Source organism: Narcine bancroftii, chromosome 3 (genome assembly GCF_036971445.1).
Source record: "Narcine bancroftii isolate sNarBan1 chromosome 3, sNarBan1.hap1, whole genome shotgun sequence".
Classification (NCBI taxonomy): domain Eukaryota; kingdom Metazoa; phylum Chordata; class Chondrichthyes; order Torpediniformes; family Narcinidae; genus Narcine; species Narcine bancroftii.
Window position 1 is genome coordinate 38,723,754 of NC_091471.1, and position 20,489 is coordinate 38,744,242.

The 20,489-nt window shown below is 39.8% G+C and overlaps 1 protein-coding gene across 5 annotated transcripts in view; it reads right to left on the reverse strand.

Moving 5' to 3' along the window:
• The window catches only part of dym (dymeclin), a 523,412-nt gene that overhangs the window by 113,890 nt on the left and 389,033 nt on the right, over positions 1–20,489 (reverse strand). For all 5 annotated transcript variants that reach the window (XR_011353340.1, XM_069923865.1, XM_069923863.1 and 2 more), the window contains one exon: positions 13,679–13,784. Coding sequence is in view for 4 of the 5 variants with exons in the window: in XM_069923865.1 (XP_069779966.1) it covers positions 13,679–13,784 (106 nt within the window). In the remaining variant the exon portion in view is untranslated. The remainder of the gene's footprint in view (positions 1–13,678; positions 13,785–20,489) is intronic.

Below are 20,489 nucleotides of genomic sequence, written 5' to 3' on the forward strand. Positions count from 1 at the left end.
AGAAATTTCAGAAAGTGGGGGTCTAAAGGGATATGGGAGATCTAATTCAGGATTCTCTGAAGGTTAACTTACAGGTTGAGTCAGTAGCGTGGAAGGCAAATGCAATATTAGCATTCATTTCAAGAGAATTAAAAGATTAAAGGAAAAAGGTAATGCTGAGGCTTAAGATGGCATTGATGAGAGCACATTTGGAGTATTGTGAACAGTTTGGGGCCCATATCTAAGGAAGGATGCATTGGCAAGGTCCAGAGGAGGTTAAACTATGAGGAGCATTTGATGGCTCTGGGCCTGTACTCATTGGAGCTTAAAAGAGTGAAGGAGATCTCAATGAAACACACCGAACATTGAAAGAGCTAGGTAAATTGGACATGGAGATGTTTCCAGTAGCGGGAGCGAATAAGGTTGGAGAATATAGGGCCATAGATACAGGCTCAGAATTAAAAGATCTCCCTTTAGAACTGAGCTAAGGAGAAACTTCTTCAGCCAGAAAATGGCGAATCTGTGGAATTCATTGCCCCAGAAGGCTGTGGAGATGTATAGATTTAAAGCAGAGAATGTTACATTTTTGATTAGTAAGGGAGTCAAAGGTTATGTGGAGAAGACTCAGTAGGGCGAATGGCCTAATTCTGCTTCTACCTCTTTTGATCAGATGAATTAGTTCTCTGTGAGACATAATTTCCCACGCACAAAAGCCATGCTGACTATTCCTAATCAATCCTTGCCTTTCCAAATGCTGGTTAATTTTGTCTATCAAAATCACCAATATAACTTCCCTATCCTTCCCTGGTTTACCCTTAGAGCCCTTCTTAAAGACACTAAATTAGCCTCCAGTCTTCTGATATCTCATCTGAAGCTAGAGATAATGCAAATATCTCTGCAGGGCTTCTACAATTTATTCCCCAGCCTTCACAATGTCCTAGGATACACTTGGTCAGGCCCTAGGGATTTATCTACCTTTAGGCTATTTAAGACTGCCAGCAACTATCCTTTTGTAATGTGGATATGTTTTATGACATCGCTATTTATTTCCTTTAATTCCTGAGATTCCATTATATTCTCCCTGATAAATACAGGTGAGAAACATTAATTTAATATCTGGCCCATGTCCTGAGGCTCCAGCATGTTAATCTTTTAAGAGGACCCCTTGTTACTCTTTTGCACTTAAGTATGTCAAATCTTTTAAGTTGCTTCTTTATCTATCTCTCAAAGCTATATCATGTCCTCTTTTGCCTTCCTGATCTCTCTCTTAAATGTACTCCTTGTACATTCTTCTTGTGTCTGCATGGATTTTCTTCAGGGGCTCCGGTTTCTTCCCACTATTCAAAAATCGTACCAGGGTGTTGGGCAGTACGGACTCGTAGGGCCGAATTGGCCTGGTATAGTGCCATATTTAAAAAAAATTAAACTCTTATACTCAAGGAATTTACTTGATCCCAGCTGCCTATATTTGACAAATACGTCCTTTTCCCTGACCAGAGCCTCAGTGTCCTTCATCATCCAATGTTCCCAAAATCAGGCTTACCTTTAACTCTAACAGGAATTCAAGTGCCTGTCCAAATGCCTCTTAGTGTGTTCCAGATATCAATTATTCTCAGTAAAATCAAACATTCCCTTCAGATTCCCTTTAAAACTCATCTTTCTCACCTTAAACCCATGTCCTTGTTTTTGATGCCTCTATCATGGAAAAAATATTTTGCCTCTATGCCTCTCATAATTTTATAAACTTTAGTAATTCAAATACTGTGAGAGTATTTCATATTGTGAGAGTAGCAATCACTACCACCTTCTAAGCAGCACATCCCAGGTTTCAACCACTTTCTAGATTGAAAAGAAATGTTCCTCAGATCCCCTTACACTTCTTGCTTGTCATCTTAAACCTATGCCTTCAGGCCCTAGATATCTTTGCAAAGGAGGAAAGTTTCTTACTATCTGTTATATCTAGGTTCCTCATAATTTTCATATACTGTATAAGGTCCCTACACAGCCTCCTCAGTTCCAAGAAAAACACATCCAGTCTCTCCTCATAAAGGTTCTATTCAGTTGAACATGCCATATCATTTATACCAAACAGAAAGATTTGTGCAGAAAATTATTTGTCTCCATGGAATGTCCTTGATCAGAATGTCAAGATCATTTTCAAGAATGCCTTGTCATCACAATTATTAAACATACTGTTGTTTGGCTGACGGTGAGAAGGGCCTTCCCCATTGTATCATTTATGCACAGCTGGTGTCTCAATCCCATTAAACACAGCCCTTGTTATATAGATGAGATTATTATCTATCTCTTTTCATTTATAGATTTGTCTATAAGGTCTTTAAAATGATGCAGTTGTTCTCCAGGCTTATTCTGAGCTGATAGAACATGTATCTGCCCTTTAAAAAGTGTTCCCAGGAACGTGTAAATACTAACTGATGCTTGAAGAACCAATTGGGACCAGATACAAATCAGGATTCCCCTGCCAATGGGGGACCAATTTAGATTCTGACCTCCTATCCTTTGAAGGTATCTATGTGAGGTGCTGCTTCAAGAAGGCAGACAGCATCAGAAAGAATCCCTATCACCCTGGACACAATCTCTTCTCACTGCTACCTTTGGGCAGAACAGTTTTGTACCGTGCTATTAGGCTCTTGAACCTCTCCTTACTACACTTACCATCAAATACTCCAACACCAGAAAAATGACAGTCTGCACTATTGTGACACCATTATTTAAAAATGTAATGAATACAGGTACTACTGGGTTTTTTTTATATCTGACGAACCTGTTCAGCTGCAGCAAGTAAAAATTTTGGTGCATGACAATAAACTTGTAACTCAAGATGTAAGCCAACTACTTTTTTATCAGCATTAGCAAAAATGACCAGAATTAACCTATTTGCACCTTGACCATTCATTTATTTTATGTTTGCATATTCTTCAAGCAGAACCAAACATTCATTGTGGCAAAGCAGAGGTTCGAGATAGCAACTCTAGTTATTCAATTCATTTAACAGACTCCAGGGCCCTTAGTTTAGTTCTAGGCTTTTTATTTAAAAGACAGTGAATTAGCTCCCTTCAAATTCACACAAGGATAGTTATTTAAAGATCCCATAAAGTTCTTACTACTGCTTATCTATTTCCCATGATACTAACACCCCAAGTTTAGGAATAAATCAAGTTCATTTTCTATTTGGCAACTTTATGAAAAAGATATTTCTGTGATGTGGCAACACAAGTAGGAAAAGCCCATTCCAATAGTCTTAGGGTTAGAGTTGTAATTGTACAGCTATAATTCGGGTCATAAAGGTATTTGTTGAAATAATGTGTTCAAGGATTTTGATCCAGTAATGAAGATCTTGTAGAGTCAATATTCCAGTAGAACCACCCCTGGAACCAGCACATCGAGGCAATTGTGAAGAAGGCATACCAATACTTTCTAAGGAGTCTGAGAAGATTCGTCATGCATTTAGATATTCAGTCAAGCTTTTATAGGTGTGTTGAGAAAAATATACTGACTGGTTGCATCCAAAGCTTGATTTGGGAATTGAACTTCCCAGGAACATAGGCTTCATCGGCTCTGACTACCCATCCATTGAAGATATTTATGTGAGGCACTATCTTAAGGTCATCAGTCTATTATTTCCAAGATCATTCTTAAAACCTTTCTTAAACAACAGACATGAGTTATCCTCCAATCCTCTGGCACCTAACCACGGGCAAGGACATCTTAAATATCTCTGCTAAAGACCCTGCAATTTCTGCACTAGCATCCTTCAAGGTCCGAGGGAATATCTTGTCAGGTCATGAATATTTATCCACCTTTATTTGCCACAAAAGAACAAGCATCTCCTCCTCTGAAATCAGTATGGGTCCATGACCTCAATGTTCTTTTGCCTCACTACTACAGACTCTGTGTCTGTCTCCTGCAATAAATCCATTTAAGATCTCCCCCCTCTTTTGGTTCCATGCAATGATTCCCATGATGATCTTCAAGAGAATTATTTATGTTCCTTGCATTCCTTTTGATCTTAATATCTCTGCAGAAGGCCTTTGAATTTTCATTGACCTTGCCTGCCAGAGGCACCTCACGTCTTTATCCCTCTTTATTTCCTTCTTAAGGTTTTCTTCCATTTCTTATACTCCTCCAGTACCTTGTTTGTTGCTTGCTGCCTATACTTGCTATGCACTTCCTCCTTCTCAACCAGAGCCTCAATATATTTCAAAAACCAAGATTTTTAAAATTTGCTCGTCTTGCCTTTAATTCTGACAGGAACATACAAATTTTGTTCACACAAAATTTCATCTTTGAAGATCTCCCACTTACCAAGCACTTCTTTGCCAGAAAATAACTTGTCCCAATCCACTCTTGCCAGATTCTTTCTGATATCCTCCCGCAGCCAAGTCTCACTATTAGCCACAATGTCATAATTCCATGTGTTTGATCCATCTTCTAGGCTCATCTGCATTTCCTACAATATTCCTTGCAATGAAATAAACGCAACTCAGAATATTTTTCTCACCATCCCATGCTCAACCTTTCTATTCTGTCTTTGTCTGTGGGCTTAACATCGTTTTCCACAGCGCGTTAACAGGCTTTTCTGATCCATGAGCACTTGTGGCCTAATTAAACCCATGTGATCAATCAACCTACTAACCTGTACATCTTCTTGGAATGTGGGATGAAAAGGGAGCACCTAGAGAAAACCCATACGGCCATAGGGAGAATGCACAAACTCCTTACAGACAGCGGAAAATTCAAATTTGAGTCGCTAGTGCTGTAACAGCATTGTGCTAACTGCTACAACACTAATGCACTGGTACACTAATCATAGACTGCTCCAACAAAACAAAAGGACAGTCCACATTATTTCAAGTAACTTCTTCTGCACTAGGATAATGTTGACTATCTATCTATCTATCTCTTTATCTATCTATCTATCATCTATCTTATGTATTTATATCTCTTTTAATTTAATTCATTTAGTTTTTCTATGCAAATACCTGTTCGGCCGCAGTAAATAAGAATTTCACTGAATATGTACATTGTAAAATGTGTACAAAATAAACTCATTATCATTATACTCCCACCGATCTCATTCCACCCATCTTACTCAGTTGCTATATTCCCTTTATACATAGTCTACATCAGTGGTTTCCAAACTGCCCACCAATCTCACATTCCACCATAGGCAATCCCCATGCCATAAATGCTCTGTGATTGGTAAGGGATTACTTAAAATGGCATGTGAGCGGGAAGGGAAGGTTCAAAACCTCTGCTCGAGACCCAATGGTTACTAAAATATTTTGCTTGAGGAAATTTGTCATTGCCCATTTCCTTTGGAGTTATGAAACTGTGTCAATTAGGTACAATTCAAAACAGTGGTTTTCCAACCTTTTTCTTTCCACTCCCTAACCAATCACAGAACACATGGCATAAGTATTGCTTAAGGTAGAATGTGAGTTTCGGGGGGCAGTTTGAAAACCACTGGTCAAGGTGAAGGGACCCAAAATGTTGGATTTTTACATGGTTCTTGAAATACTCATACAATGCCTCTATTCCATATTTAATTATTTAAATTCAAATGTTACAGAGACACTCATGTCTCCAGATCAATGATATATACTTCTTAATCATCAAAATATCAGAGATAATCAAAATATACTCTAAAAGTTCTTAACCATATAACCATATAACAATTACTGTACGAAAACAGGCCATATCGGCCCTTCTAGTCCATACCGATTTAAGTGAAACTCCAATAGTTACACCTACCTGCTCCCCGCCTATAACCCTCCAACTCCCTCATGTCCATGTACTCATCTTAAATGACAAAGTTGACCCTGTTGCAACCATCTTTTCCAGAAGGTCATTCCACTTACCCACCACTCTCTGAGTGACGAAGCTTCCTTTTATGTCACTTCTAAACTTTTGCCCCTAACCTTTAACTTATGACCCCTCGTTCCCATCTTTCCTACCCTCAAGGGGAAGAGCCTATTCACATCTACTCTATCTATTCCCCTCATAATTTTATATACCTCTATCGAATCCCCCCTCAACCATCTAAGCTCCAATGAATAAAGACCCAGTCTACTCAATCTTTCTCCGTATTCTAGATACTGCAATCCAGGAAACATTTTAGTAAATCTCTGTGCACCTATTGATATCCTTCCTATAATTTGGAGACCAAAACTGCACACAATACTCCAAACTTGGCCTCACCAATGCCTTGAACAGCCTCAACATCTCCTCCCAGCTCCTATGATTTATAAAGGCCAGCATACCAAAAGCCTTCTTCACCTCCCTATCTACATGAGAATCCACCTTTAAAGAATGATGAACCATTATTCCAAGATTTCTCTATTCCTCTGCATTCCTCAATTCCCTCCCCTTCACTGCATATGTCCTATTTTGATTATTCTTCCCAAAATGAAGTTCTTCACACATCTACATTAATCATCTTATCTACATTAAACTCCATCTGCCACCTTTCAGCCCACTCTTCTAAGCAGTCCAAATCCTTCTGCATTCCACGAAATCCTCACTCTCCACAACTCCCCCTATTTTTGTATTGTCTGCATATTTATATACCCAACTTACCACCCCATAATCAAAGTCATTAATTTAAATGAAGAACAACAAAGGACCCAACACCAATCCTTGAGGCACACCGCTCATCACTGGCCTTCATCCTGACATACAGTTGCCAACAATGACTCTCTGGTGCCTATCTTCTAGCCACCATTGAATCCATCTGACTATCTCAACATTAATTCCTAGTGCTTGAACCTTCCTCACCAACCTTCCATGTGGAACCTGATCGAAAGCCTTACTGAAATCCAAATAGCCCACATCTACTGCTCTACCTCCATCAACCTTTCTAGTCACTTCCTCAAAAAATTCAACAAGATTTGTCAAACATGACCTTCCCCTCACAAACCCATGTTGGGTGTCCCTGATCAATCCCTGCCCCTCTAGATACTTATACATATTATCCCTAAGAGTACTTTTCATTAGTTTACCCATCGCCGACGTCAAACTTACTGGCCGATAATTGCTGAGCCTACACCTGGAGCCCTTTTTAAACAGAGGGACCACGTTTGCAACACGCCAATTCCGCGGCACCACACCTTCCTCCAGTGACTGTTGAAAAATCACTGTCAGAGCCTCCGCTATTTCCTCCCTGACTTCCCTCAAGGTCCTGGGGAAAATTCCGTCAGGACCTGGAGACTTATCCACCTTTATATATCTCAGAAGTTCCAACACCCCCTCTTTCCTAATCCCTATATTTTCCATAATTACCCCTTTTGCCTCACTTATCCGACACAATTCCATATCCTTTTCCCTAGTGAATACCGAAGAGAAGAATTCATTCAATATCTCCCCCATCTTCTTTAGATATAGACTAAGGCTATGAAAGATCTCATGAACAGTGGATTTTTCTTTATGTTATATTGATGCCAATAAGGAAAATTCATGGATAGAACTATATGTTACCAGATGATTTGAGCGATAAAGATTATTTTGCTTCAATGTCTTTGCCAGTGCTCCGAATAAGGTAAATGATGAGAGTGAGGAATCAGGTTTGGAAGGGCTCAAAGGCAAGGACTCTGAACATAGCTTTTTGTAGTGAAGGATTTTATGTAGAGAAGGCAATGGATAACAGATGCAGCACGCACACACACACACAAACATATGCAATTTACAACAGCTATGGGAAAAAGGTAACAGCAGTGTAACAACGCTACAGCCTATTAGTGATGGTGGGAAAAAAGTCGGGTTGGTACTAAACAACGCATATAGTTTATTACCAATTGTGGGAATAAGTCGGTAAGCGATTAAACACACGCAGGCCACTAATAACGATCGTGGAAACAAACTGCACACACACACACACACACACACACACACACACACACACACACACACACACACACACACACACACACACACACACACACACACACACAACAAAGGGAAAAGTCAATACAATGTCTACCATCCCTTGACTCCTTGCAGGCATGGCTCTAGGATATTTAGGGACAATAATTAATGCTCTCAACCCTATTTAGTGCACAGCTCACCAACAATTTCTCCAGCGCTGTTCCACGTTCCTCAGCCTGGAGTGAAAGCAGGTGGCCCCTCGAAGATAGCAAAAGAGAGAGAGCAGAGAGCACATGGCACCTTTATTGTGCTGGAGAGGGCAGCCCAGATTGTTAGCAGGGATCAATGGCTCGGTGCCAGGAGGGTTAATTCAATTATAACAGCCAATGGCCCAAGGCCAAGTACAGCCAGGCTGGAAAGTGCAGTCCAAGTAATTTACAAGAGGCCAACAGCAAGGTGTGCACTAATTTGGTGGGGCAGAACCAAACCTTTATTGGCAGCTGGTCTGTCCTCCAACTAAAGGTAGGGAGCAGTGCTGTCATATGACAGCCACAACCTTTCCCAACACAGTAAATTAGAATTAGAAATGCTTTCTCATAAATACAAAGGCACTGTTATGTATCTCTAACAAGGGGGATGAGTTAAAGATCTTTAAAAGATCAAATGCCATTCACTTAAATGCTCTATCTCATAATTTCCTCTCTATTTTTGTCTTAAAGAGCACGTAACTTCTGCCTCGATTAATTAGGAGTGAGACATGACACCCAAATAAGTTAGGCAGGTAATAACAGCTTGAGGTCATAGCTGGTTGAACCATGGTACAAGTCAGACAAGCAACACACCCATTCTGCAGTTCCAAATATTTTCTTTGGAAAAGACAAATAGCAGATAATACCGAGACCATGAGAGAATGGATTCAAGACAATGGAGCCATATGAAAATAATAAGCCTAACAAATACATTCGTGTCAGTTTTCTCTCACTTTCGAATTTTATCAAACATCAGAAGGTTTATTTGAATTTTTAGTGGAACTATCAAAACAAAACAGTGATAAATGGTTACTAAAGTACTTCAAGAGATATGTTTAAAAAGTTTTTTAAAAGACAGTAATTCAAAGAGATTACATTATGAATTTTAATTTTAAATAGGATTTCAAAGAGATTAAAAAAGAACAAGCCAATGCAAACCTCACCCACTATTTTTTAAAGCAAGCAATTCCTCAACATCCTCCTCTGTTGGATGAACACATATTTTACTGAGCTGTCACAGAAAAGAGGACCAAGAAAGGTGGAAAAGGAAGTGAAAAGGAGTAAAGAAGGGAAAGAAGAGAGAAAGTTAGGAGAGGAGGAGGGATAGGGCAGGAAGTTGAAAAGGGAGAAGGAAGGAAAGGGGAAGATAAAGTGTAAGAGGATGGACGAAGTAAGAGAGCAAAGAGAATTAATAGGAAAGGAAGACGTGGCTGAAGAAAAAAGGGCAGAGAGAAAATGGGAATAAGGAAGTGTAGGAGGAAGCAGGAAGAAAGTGAAAGTGAAAAATGAAGACAGAATGAAGGTCAAAAAGAGGGAGGTGAACACGAAAAATGAAAAGGAGAAATCTGGAAAACAAGGGAATCAATGTTTCAAATTCATTAGAGAAACAGAAAAATGGCAGATGCTGGAATATGGATAAAACAATGCTACTAGAGGAACTCAGCAGGGCAGGCATCATCCATGGATAGAAATGGTCAGTTGAAACACCAGAGCATATTTTATAGAACTAAAACATTCAGAAAATTTTTTAAAAAGCAGCATGTAAATAAAGGCCAAAGCTCAAAGAATCTCAAAAAATACACCATTGAAGTTGGAAACAGCATACTCTTTGTTATGTACCACCACAAAATTCTGATTTGTTCACACTTCCATGCTACATTAAATACATCCACGCGTTTGTACTTGATGCAGCATGTTTGTGGCAGTAGAGATGAAAAAAGTGAACTCTAGCTTGACTTGTTCCAGTTGTGCACTCATTTGTTTGTAACCTTAGAACAACAATCTGCCAATACCTATTTTATATTTCCATTTTCTACTTCAGTGCCATCTTACATTCTGAGCAAAACCATCAACCTTAGTTAAATTACACAAAGATTTGACAGACCACTAAGATTTATTTAATGTATGGAAAAACATGTTGAAATAATGAAAACGGTTGAGACTAGACATGAAGAAATAATTCCAAAACAAAAGGCTAAAAGTCCAAGATACTGACATTCTATCCCATCACAGCATGTGGACATCTTTCACTCTGTGGCCAATAGTTGTCCATCCTTGTGCAGTTAAAGTCAACCATAAGTAAAGGTCTAGAATCACATATGGTTCAGAGGCCAAAGCATCAGTGAGTTCTCCAATATAAAATGGGAATCACCTCTCATTCCATTTTTAAAGCAGTACTACACTCTTGGTGGTGCTCTTTCAAATTAGATAAAATAAGGTCATATCGACTCTCAAACTGGCATGACACTCTTTCAAAGGAAAGCTGAGTTCTCTCAGAATCAAGCCACTGTACATCTCTTAATCGTAATCATACAATCCCATGGATTTGATCATTCCCACAATGCTGCAGGTAATGTTCTGCAGTTTGAGTGAGACAGGCTGCAGATGCTATGATTGTAGTAAACACACCGAAATGCTGGACAAACTCAGCTGGTCTTTTCAGCATCTATAGGAGTTAAAGATATATTGCCAACGTTTTGGGCCTGAGTCCTTCATCAAGGAAAAATCAGAAAAGGCTGAAGCAGAATATATTGGAAAGTCTCAGAATTCAAACAATGGAGGAGGTGTTAATTGGATATGATAAGGGCCTAGGTAGAATTTATCATGTCTGTGTGAAAGGAGACAGGGAATGGAGAGAAGATGGGGGTAGAAGGGAGTGATGGGGGGGGGGGGGGGGAGACGGTTTTAACGAAAGCCAGTTAAGTCGATATAGGGTGTCCAGTCAGATGATGAGGTGTTGTTCTTCCAATTTACAGGTGGTCCCAGTCTGGTAGTACATGAAACCATGGACAGACATGTCGGCAAGGGAGTGGGATGGAAAATTGAAATGGGCAGCCACTAGGAGATCCATCCTATTGTGGCGAGCCAAGGTGCTCAACAAAGTGAGCTCCTAGTCTGCATCCAGTCTCTGATGTAGAGGAGACCACAGCAGGAGCACCAGATGCAGTAGATGACCCCTGCAGATTCACGTGAAATGTTGCTTCTCTTGGAAGGACTGTTTGGGGTCCTGAATGGTGGTGAGGGAGGAGGTGTGGGTGCAAGTGGAGCATCTCCTGTGGTTATAGTGATAGGTCTCAAGGGACAAATGGTGGAGACGGAGGAGTGGACAAGGGAGTCACGGAGGGAGCAGTCCCTGCAGAAGGCAGAGAGGGGAATATGGGTCTAGTGGTGGAATCATGTAGTAGGTGGCAAAAATGGCAGAGAAGGATGTGTTGGATGTGGAGGCTGATGGGGTGCTTGGTGAGGACAAGAGGAATCCTGTTCTTGTTGCGTGTGGGGGTGGAGAGGGGCAAGGCAAATGTGCAGATATGGAGGATATGTGGGTGAGTGCTGAGTTGATGACGGTAGAGGAAAAGCCACATTGTTTGAAGGAGGACATCTCTGATAATCTGGCGTCCTGGGTACAGATGTGATGGAGATGGAAGAATTGAGAGAATGGAATGGAATCCTTACAGGGGTTGGGGAAAGAGGTGTAGTCGAGGTACCTGTGGGAGCTAGTGGGCTTATAGAAGATATTTGTCGAGAGTTTGTCTCCTGAGATGGACACAGCGAGATCCAGGAAAGGGAGGATGTTGCTAGAGGTGGACCAAGTGAATTTGAAGTTAGGGTGGTAGATGGCAGGCAGCAAAGTGGATGAAGTCAACGAGCTCATCATGGATACATGAGGCTGCACCAAAGTAGTCATTGATGTAGCGGAGGAAGAGTTGAGGGGCCTTGCTATGTAGGCTTGTAGCATGGATTGCTCCAATAGCCACTGCAGTTCTCCTAATGAGCTTCCACATTTGAAACAGTTAGTGACCATGTGGCAAACATACTTCATTGGGAGTACTGATAGAACCACATAAATGCTAGTCTATCATTTTCTTCACCATTGTAGTTCAGATTCAACCACAGATTAGAAATGTATGCTGCATTATTACATCATTTTTTTTTCTTTACTTATCGTTGTATGACTTTAATGTCATGTTAAATATTGGACAGTAGTATCATGGTCTTATTCAAGCCAGAAACTCCAACTATCTTGAATGCATTTATGCTGTGCTGCTGGTGGGGTTTTGGTCTCAGGGGAATAAGCAGCTTTCTGGGGTAGAGGAAGTTACTTGTGGTTGAACACAATCTGCTGGAGGAACTGAATGGGTCAACAGCATTGCCGATGTTTTGAGTCAAAACTTTGCATCGAGACTCAACTACTTTTTCTCAACAAAGAGTTTTGGCTTGAAACATTGACCCTTCTTTTTCTTTTGCTTGACCTGCTGAGTTCTTCCAGAAGATTATGTTTAGATTTATATTCTAGCATCTGCCATCTCCTGTGTGTCTTCAAGTCATTTGTGGGGTTTAGTTTAGAAATCAATGTAACCCTGTTATGCTGTTTAACACATAACTAAACTATCTTTTACACACTCTGGTTTGTTTTTCTATTCTGCGCAAGGAATAGAAGAAATATGTTTGAGAATGACAAAAACAATGGATAATTTTCACCAAAAAAATTTCATTTCTTTGAAATGGCTGCAACTATGATCAAAATTGACAGCATCTGAAGTATGGAATAGTAGCTTCTTGGGTCATATGCAAAGGCTTGCTTAATTTTATACCAATTTAATGATTGTAACCAAAAAACATAATTACTGCAAACAATAATTTTCTGAACAAAGCATTAAAATATTTGGCCTTCAGTCATATAAAAAATACACTTCCCTTTTATTTCAACTATGGTAAAATGGTACAAATCTCTAAAAGAAAAATTAGAGAATTGTGCACACTTACATTGGGTGACGTCTATCTTTTGCTTGGCTAAGTGGGAAAAAAAGCTGAGCCCTCCTTTGCCACATACTCTCCCATCTAAGGACAGGTGAACAGACATCTTAAATGTAGTGCTGCTTCATTCTTCTTCTTCAGTGAGGCATTTTCTCCCATGTGTTGCATTATGGGGAGCCAGAGTAGCCATGGCCATCCCCTTAAAGTAATCACTTTGCTTTTACTCCATAAATCATTACTCCCCTAAACTCCTTTATCCCATGAAACCCAATACTCAAATCCTACAGCTTGACCTGATATCCCCACTTCCTAACCCGCACGTAGTCGTCATTTAAGTATTGATTGATAAGTGGGAAGTACCATTCACTCCATAAAAGCAGGAGTGTCTATCTTGACATCAAGTAGTGTTACTATTGGGAATTATTTTACCATCAACATCCTGTAGGGTAGGGAGAGTTGTGGCTGAAAAATGACCACTGCCCAGAAATTCAACTGAATCAGCTATATAAATACTCTGGTTCCACTCTATCATCTTGCAAGCATTTCACCTCCTGACATTCTCAAAGACTGCAAGTTCAGGACCTGAATGCTTTCCACTTAGCTGGATGAGGGGAGTTTCAACACTTCAGAAACTTGACACCACTGATGAAAAATGATTCTGTTTGGTGATACACCATCCAACTCCTTCAATTTTCATGCACTCCACCATTTGTTCACAGTGGCTTCAATGTACACTAGCTACAATTTATTTAAACAATTTATTTATACATTATGGCAACTTCAGCTTGTGAAGTTCAATTTTAAAGACTTACATGATCAGGTATTGGCAAATTCTCCTCTGCACCTACAGAACCACTTAACGTCTGTGTGGCCTGTTCTAGAACTTTGTTGTGCTTCTTCGAAAGTAAAGCAAACAAGCTAAAAAAAAATGACAAAAATTAGGAATAAAAAGGAGAGTAAGCATTAAAAAATTCTCTATATAAATTAAACAGAACAATGCAGCTCAGTACAGGTCATTCAGTCCTTTGATTTTGTGCCAACCTATATATTCCTTCCAAAAAAAGTACTTAACCTTCCTACTCCATAACGCTCTATTTTTCTTTCATCCATGTGCCTGTCTAAGAGTCTCTTAAAAGCCCATAATGTTTCAGCTTCTACCATCACCAGGCATTCCAGGCACCCACAACTCTCTGTGCCATCCTGAAACTTCCCTCCCTTACCTTTGTACATATGTTCTCTGGTGTTTGCTATTCCTGCCCTGGGAAACAGGTGCTGGCTGTCCACCCTATCTATGCCTCTTATAATCTTGTAGACCTCTAGCAAGACTCCTCTCATCCTTTTATGCTCCAAGAGAAAAGATCCAGCTCTGCTAACCTTGCCTCATAAGAGGCAACATCCTGGTAAATCTCCTCTGCACCCTCTCTTTGCTTCCACATCCTTCCTACAATGAGGTGACCAGAAATGAACACAATACTCTAAGTGTGGTCTTACCAGAGTTTTGTAGAGTTGCAACATGACTTCTCTACTCCTGAATTCAATCCCCCAATAATGAATTCCAGCATCCCATAGATCTTTTTAACTATCCTATCAACCTGTGTGGCGACCTTGAAGGATGTATGGATTTGAACTCCAAAGTCCCTCTGTTCATTCCCGTTCTTAAGTAATCGACCATTAACACTGTACTCAGCTTTCTGGTTTGTCCTTTCAAAATGCATCAACTCACACTTATCAGGATTGCAATCCATCTGCCACTTTTCTCCCAAACTCTGCATCCTGTTCTCCCTAACTCTGCATCCTGTCTATATCCTCTTGTAACCTATATGGCAATGTGTCTCATTTCAGACTATTAAACACATCAGCATTTTATAAGCAGACATTTAAATCATATTTCTCATGAGACGTTTTAAATGTAAGCTTTCATAGTTATTTTCTAAACTTAGCTTTTAAAAAAATTAAAGCAGCTTTTCAAAAATAAGTGGAAAGTAAAATTTGTACATGTGCTTATGTACTTCCAGGAACCCAAGAAAAGCCAATCTCAAGCCAAATTTCTAAAAAAACACTGAAATTAACTTCATCTAAAGCTGTTTTATCCCTTTTCTTAGGGATTACACAGCCTGAAAAGCCCCTAATGTTTCAGCTTCCACCATCATCTCCGGAAAGGCATTCCAGGCACCCACAACTCTCAGTCTATAAAAAGTAGACTGACATGTACTTATTTTCTTCTGATTCTAATTTTTAATCTGAAGTTATTTTCATTTTTACCACACATGTAAAACAGATTTATCTTTTATTTCAAATGCTTTACTTGCCATCCAGCAATTATTTTTGTTTTAAATTGGAAAATGTCAAAAGCTTATTCAATCATCTTTCATTCCCAAGTAACCAACATAACTGTTTGATTGTTTAATGCAAAATATTGATCCATATAGATCAAGAAAGACCCAGATTCAGTTGCTTTGCTGTGTCCATCTACTTCATAACTGATCATTTCAGCCAAGGGACTGTGGTGATGACAACAAATGGGCTTACTTCCATGCTGCAGGCAAGAACAGAGGATTTTAAAACATTTCCATTTGTGCCTGAACATATGTATGTGAATTGTGCAGTCACACACACAAGCTTGCTGCATATCTTTTATGCTAAAACAATTTTCAATTAAGCTCTAAAAGAATAGACAATTGGAACAGAACCAAACCTCAGGGACATCTCTTAAAATAATTTACAAACATGAAAACATTGGGGTTAAACACAACCTGCTGGAGGAACAAAAACAAATAATAGTGAAGAAAAGTACTGACACCCAACATTGTGCATCCCTTTATTCCACTGACAGAATAGAAGAGTTAATATATAGTTTATCGAACTCACTGACTCTGTTCCAACCAATAAAGTGAAAGACAATTTCCTTATTTCCTTGTCTGTATTCTGACACATTACAACTGGTTCATGCATTTACCATATATTCAAAACACTCATTAGCACATCGGTTTTGCCTCATTAGTTCATATACTGAACCTTTAAATGAATTTGCGTTTGCCTGACTGTCATTTATTTAGCAACAATGATGAGAAAAGGTAGAAAATCTTGTGATATAGTGCAAGAGTAAGAATCTGAGTCTCAACGTAGACAAGATGAAGGAGATGATCATGGACTTCAGGAGGACCAGGAATGACCACCCCCCCACCAAAGTGAGCAAGGTTACTGACCGCCATGTCAATCTTCTTCAGCAGCTCTATTGAGAGCGTCCCGGCTGACTGCATCACAGTGCGGTACAGTTGTTGCAGAAAAATGGATTGGAGGTTAATCCACAGGATCGTAAGAATGGCAGAGAGAATCACTGGAGTCTCCCACACCCTACCCTCCCCCCCCACCCCCATCAACTTGATCTACTGGGATTATTGTTTAAAGAGGGCATGCAAAATCATTGAGGATCCCTTCCACACAGTATCTTTCAAATGTTGTCATCGGGGAAGAGATATAGGAGTGTCAAGAGCCAGCATCAAGTAAAAGCTTCTTTCCGCAGGCATTGAGAATGCTGAATGACCAAATGAACTTCTCATACTAACCATCCGACGCTGTCATATTCACGAAACAATATTTATTTATTTGTATATATGAATACTTGCTCTGCATAAGCAATTTTGTCTGTATGTCTTAGGTCTGGTTGTGTGCCTACAAGGACTGGAGAACGCTATTTCGTCGGGGTGTACTTGTGCAATCAAAGAATAATAAACTTGACTTGACTGAAACAAACAAGGACATCAAACAATTTAAAGATATCAAAGTCACAATGTGATTTCAAGTTTTCAAATGTTATCATTAAGCAAAGTAACTCAAAGTCTGAGCAATGATCTCCTTGATCTCTTCACCCCATGGTCTTGGATGTAACAAATCTAATTCTTCACAAGTGTCAGCAAATTTTCCGGGAAAACCTTTGAACCTAACAAAAAAAAAACATGGTTCTGTTGCTTTAAGTTTTCAGAAAGGACAAACATATTTGGTGCTGGAGCAGTAAATTATACAAAAATATCAGCTCCCCACATCAAAAAAGCTAATCTGTGGATGAAGTGAGCTACATTTTTGAAGTCCCTTAAAATTTCCTCCTGTACCTTACATTTCTTCCTGTTACAAGTCAATGGAATGACTTTGTTTCCAATAAAAACATACATATTTTAAATGAAACAAGAAATGTTGGCATTATCTGGAGTTGCCTACAGATGGCCATTCTAGTTTTTTCCTGAAACTTTTCTTTCAGTCCATTTTCATGGCATTGAAATAATAAGTTTTTCACAGCCATTGAATATTTTTGGTCCATGTGGCAGAGATGTAAACTCTTGGTCTAACAAGTGCCAAATAAAAGAGAGCACTTTTAGCAACATTTTATTTCTAAGTTCCAAAGTAAAGGATCAATCTAAGTTGAAGCAGCGACCTTCAATTCTGCAGATTGAATGTGGCTGTGACTGGCACGGGATTATTTCTGGCTGAAGGAGTTTTGCCATAGTTGGACAGTTGGACAGTCATTCCAACTGGGTAAAATATTCTCAAATTGTAGGCACAAAGTGCCGTCAGGCTTTCTTCTAACAGTTGGACAATACGCTTTCCAGGTGTCCAAAGATATAGCTTCTCTAATGAAAAATAATTTATGAAGAATATAAAAAAATGAAAGAAAAATAACAAAATTAGATGGAATTTTACAGCCCATGAAGCAATTTTTAAATGTGGTTATTCTAATAAACAAAGGAGCAAGCCAATGAGGCAGCCAACATCATAAAGGAACCCCATCACCTTGGTCATGACCGCTTCTCATCGCTACCTTCAGGCAGAAGGTAGACAAGCTTAAAGTCAAGTAGCTCCCTGTTCAAGGACAGTTTCTTTCCAACAGCTAACATACTCTTAAACCTCCCCTTATTACACTAATTATGGACTGCTCTTACAGCACAGGACTCTGTGTACAATTGTAAAATCTGTTTTTTTGCACAAAGATAACCGTTAATATTTATTATCTATCTCTCTTTTTTATATATTGTCTCTTTTTAATTTAATTAAGTCGACTACTGTGGTTTTTTTTTAACAGAATACATGTTTGGAACTTTATGTACAATGTATATGGCAATAAAATTATTATCACAACCATTATCATTAAGGTGACTGCGGTTTAAGTTGGACACCCACAGGACCAAGGGATACTTCTGCAGCAATGATTTCATAGGATTCATTCAGCATCATCCAGAGATTGGGCAGTTCTCTCGGGAATTTAGTTACTTACCCAATGCAAAGGGTATTAGGATAAGAATGAAGGGATCGAAGTGATCGAAGTGAAAATATTGCCTTACAAGATAGGTAGCTAAATCATCAATGGATTCTCCAGAAATTTACCCTCACTGCACTGATAACTCACTGTCAAGAAATTACAGGCTGCTTAGCAGAAATTTATAACAGTTGCGATGTCATGAGGGACAAAATTAATTCATGTTTGATTCAATAATGGATCACCTACCATCCTATTTAACCATGTGGAGATCTCACTCTAAACCCTCTCGATCACGGAGATCTGTGATTTCCCCCTCAACACTGTCAAATGACTTCAATCCATCTGCTGCCGAAACACTGATCCATGCTTTATAATATCCAAACTAAAATATTCCAAAAAAAGCCTACACACCCTGTGATTGTAGTGCAAAACCCAGAAGTACTGGAGAAACTCAGCAGGTCAAGCAGCATCAAAAGGAAGCAAAGGGAATGTAACCAACGTTTTGGGCCTTAGCACGTTGGCTAGGTAAAAGCAAGAATCTAGCGTGCACCTGAATGAAAAGGTGGGTGAGGACAGAAGAGGGAAGAAAGTTCATGGTGTGGGGGGAGGTTATGAGGAGGGGTTAGGGGAAGTGCAGAGCAGCAGGCAAGAAGTCATAGATGGAAATGGGTGGGAGGGCAGAAGAAAAAAGCTGAGGTGATAGGGCAAAAGGAGGAGATGGTGAGCAGGCAAGAAGTCATAGATGGAAATGGGTGGGAGGGCAGGAGAAAAAAGCTGAGGTGATAGGGCAAAAGGAGGAGATGGTGAGCTGGAGGAAAGGAAACAGAGTGAAAGAGAGGGAGAGAGAAAGAAAGAGAGAGAGAGAGAGAGAGAGAGAGAGAGAGGAGGGGGGGGGGTGTTTAACAGAAGCCAGAGAAGTCTATATTGATGCCACCTGGCTGGATGCCTCGACTAAATGTTAGGTGTTGTTCCTCCAATTTGTGGGTCACCTTGGCTTGGACAGACTCACTGACATGGGAATGGGATGTGGAATGGACATGGTCGGCCTCTGGAAAGTCCCTGTTATTGCAGCAGACAGAGTGATCTCCCAGTCTGCATCCAGTCCCTCCAGTGTAGAGAAGGTCACAAAAGGATCAACAGTGCAATAGATGACCCCTTCATATTCACAGGTAAAGTGTTGTTTCACTTAGAAGGACTGTTTGGGGTTCGAAATAGTGGTGAGGAAGGAGATATGGACACATGTAGCATTTCCTGAGGTCACAAGGGCAGGTATCAAGGGGGCGATTAATGGGAAGGGATGAGTAGACTCCGGAGACTTGAAGGGAACATTCCCTACAGAAGGTGGAGGAGGAGGAGAGTCGAAGATGTGTCTGGAGGTGGGGCCATGCTGTATGCAGCAGAAATCGTGGTGGGTAATAATGTTAGATGCAGAAGCTGGTGGAGTGGTAGGTGAGGACAAGGTGAATCCTGTCCTTCCAGCTAGAGGTGAGAGGGCCAGGGAAGATGTGCGAGAAATAGAGTAGATGTGGGTAAGGGCTGAGCTATTGGCGAAAGATGGGAAGGCACATTTTTTGAACAAGGAGAACATATTGGATGCTTTTGCATGGAAGACCTCATCCTCAGAGTAGACATGACTGAGATGGAGGTACCAAGAGTAGGGAATAGAATCCTGACAGGGCACAGGGTATTGAGAAGTGAAGTTGAGGATTAACTGTAGGAGTTGGCGGTTTTGAAGAAAATGCCTGTAAAAAATGTCTCCTGAGACAGAGACAAAGACAAAGAGATCGAGAAAGGAGAGAGTGCTGCCAGAGATGGACCATGGGAATTTTAGGTCAGGGTGAATATTAAAAATATCCTAGTATTATTTTGGCCATCAAAATTCCAATGATGGAATGAAATTGGAAAATGGAAATCTGTTTCAATTACTAAATCCATTTACGCTAGGCATAGATGGAACAGTTTTTCATTTGACATTATTTTGTGTCAGTCTGTGGAAGACACAGTTAACATGCCAAAGATTGATGTTAAGGAGGTGATGAAAGTTGAGGACTTCTATACAATCATTATATCTAAAAAGGTAGTGTGAGCAAACAACGGAGCTTAATGGTAGATAACTCTCCCAGATTATTGAAAAAAATGGCAAAGATTATAGCAGAAACACCAATGGTAATTTATCATAAATCTCTGGACTCTTGGCAGGTCCTAGAAGATTGGAAAACAGCATATGTAACAATACAGTTTAAAAAAAGTAGCCAAAGACAGAAAACAAAAGGCCAGTTAGCTTAACCGCCATAGTTGAGAAAATGCTTGAAGCTATCATAAAGGAAGAGATAGCAAGATCAGACAAAAAAATTGCTGGAGACCTCACCTGG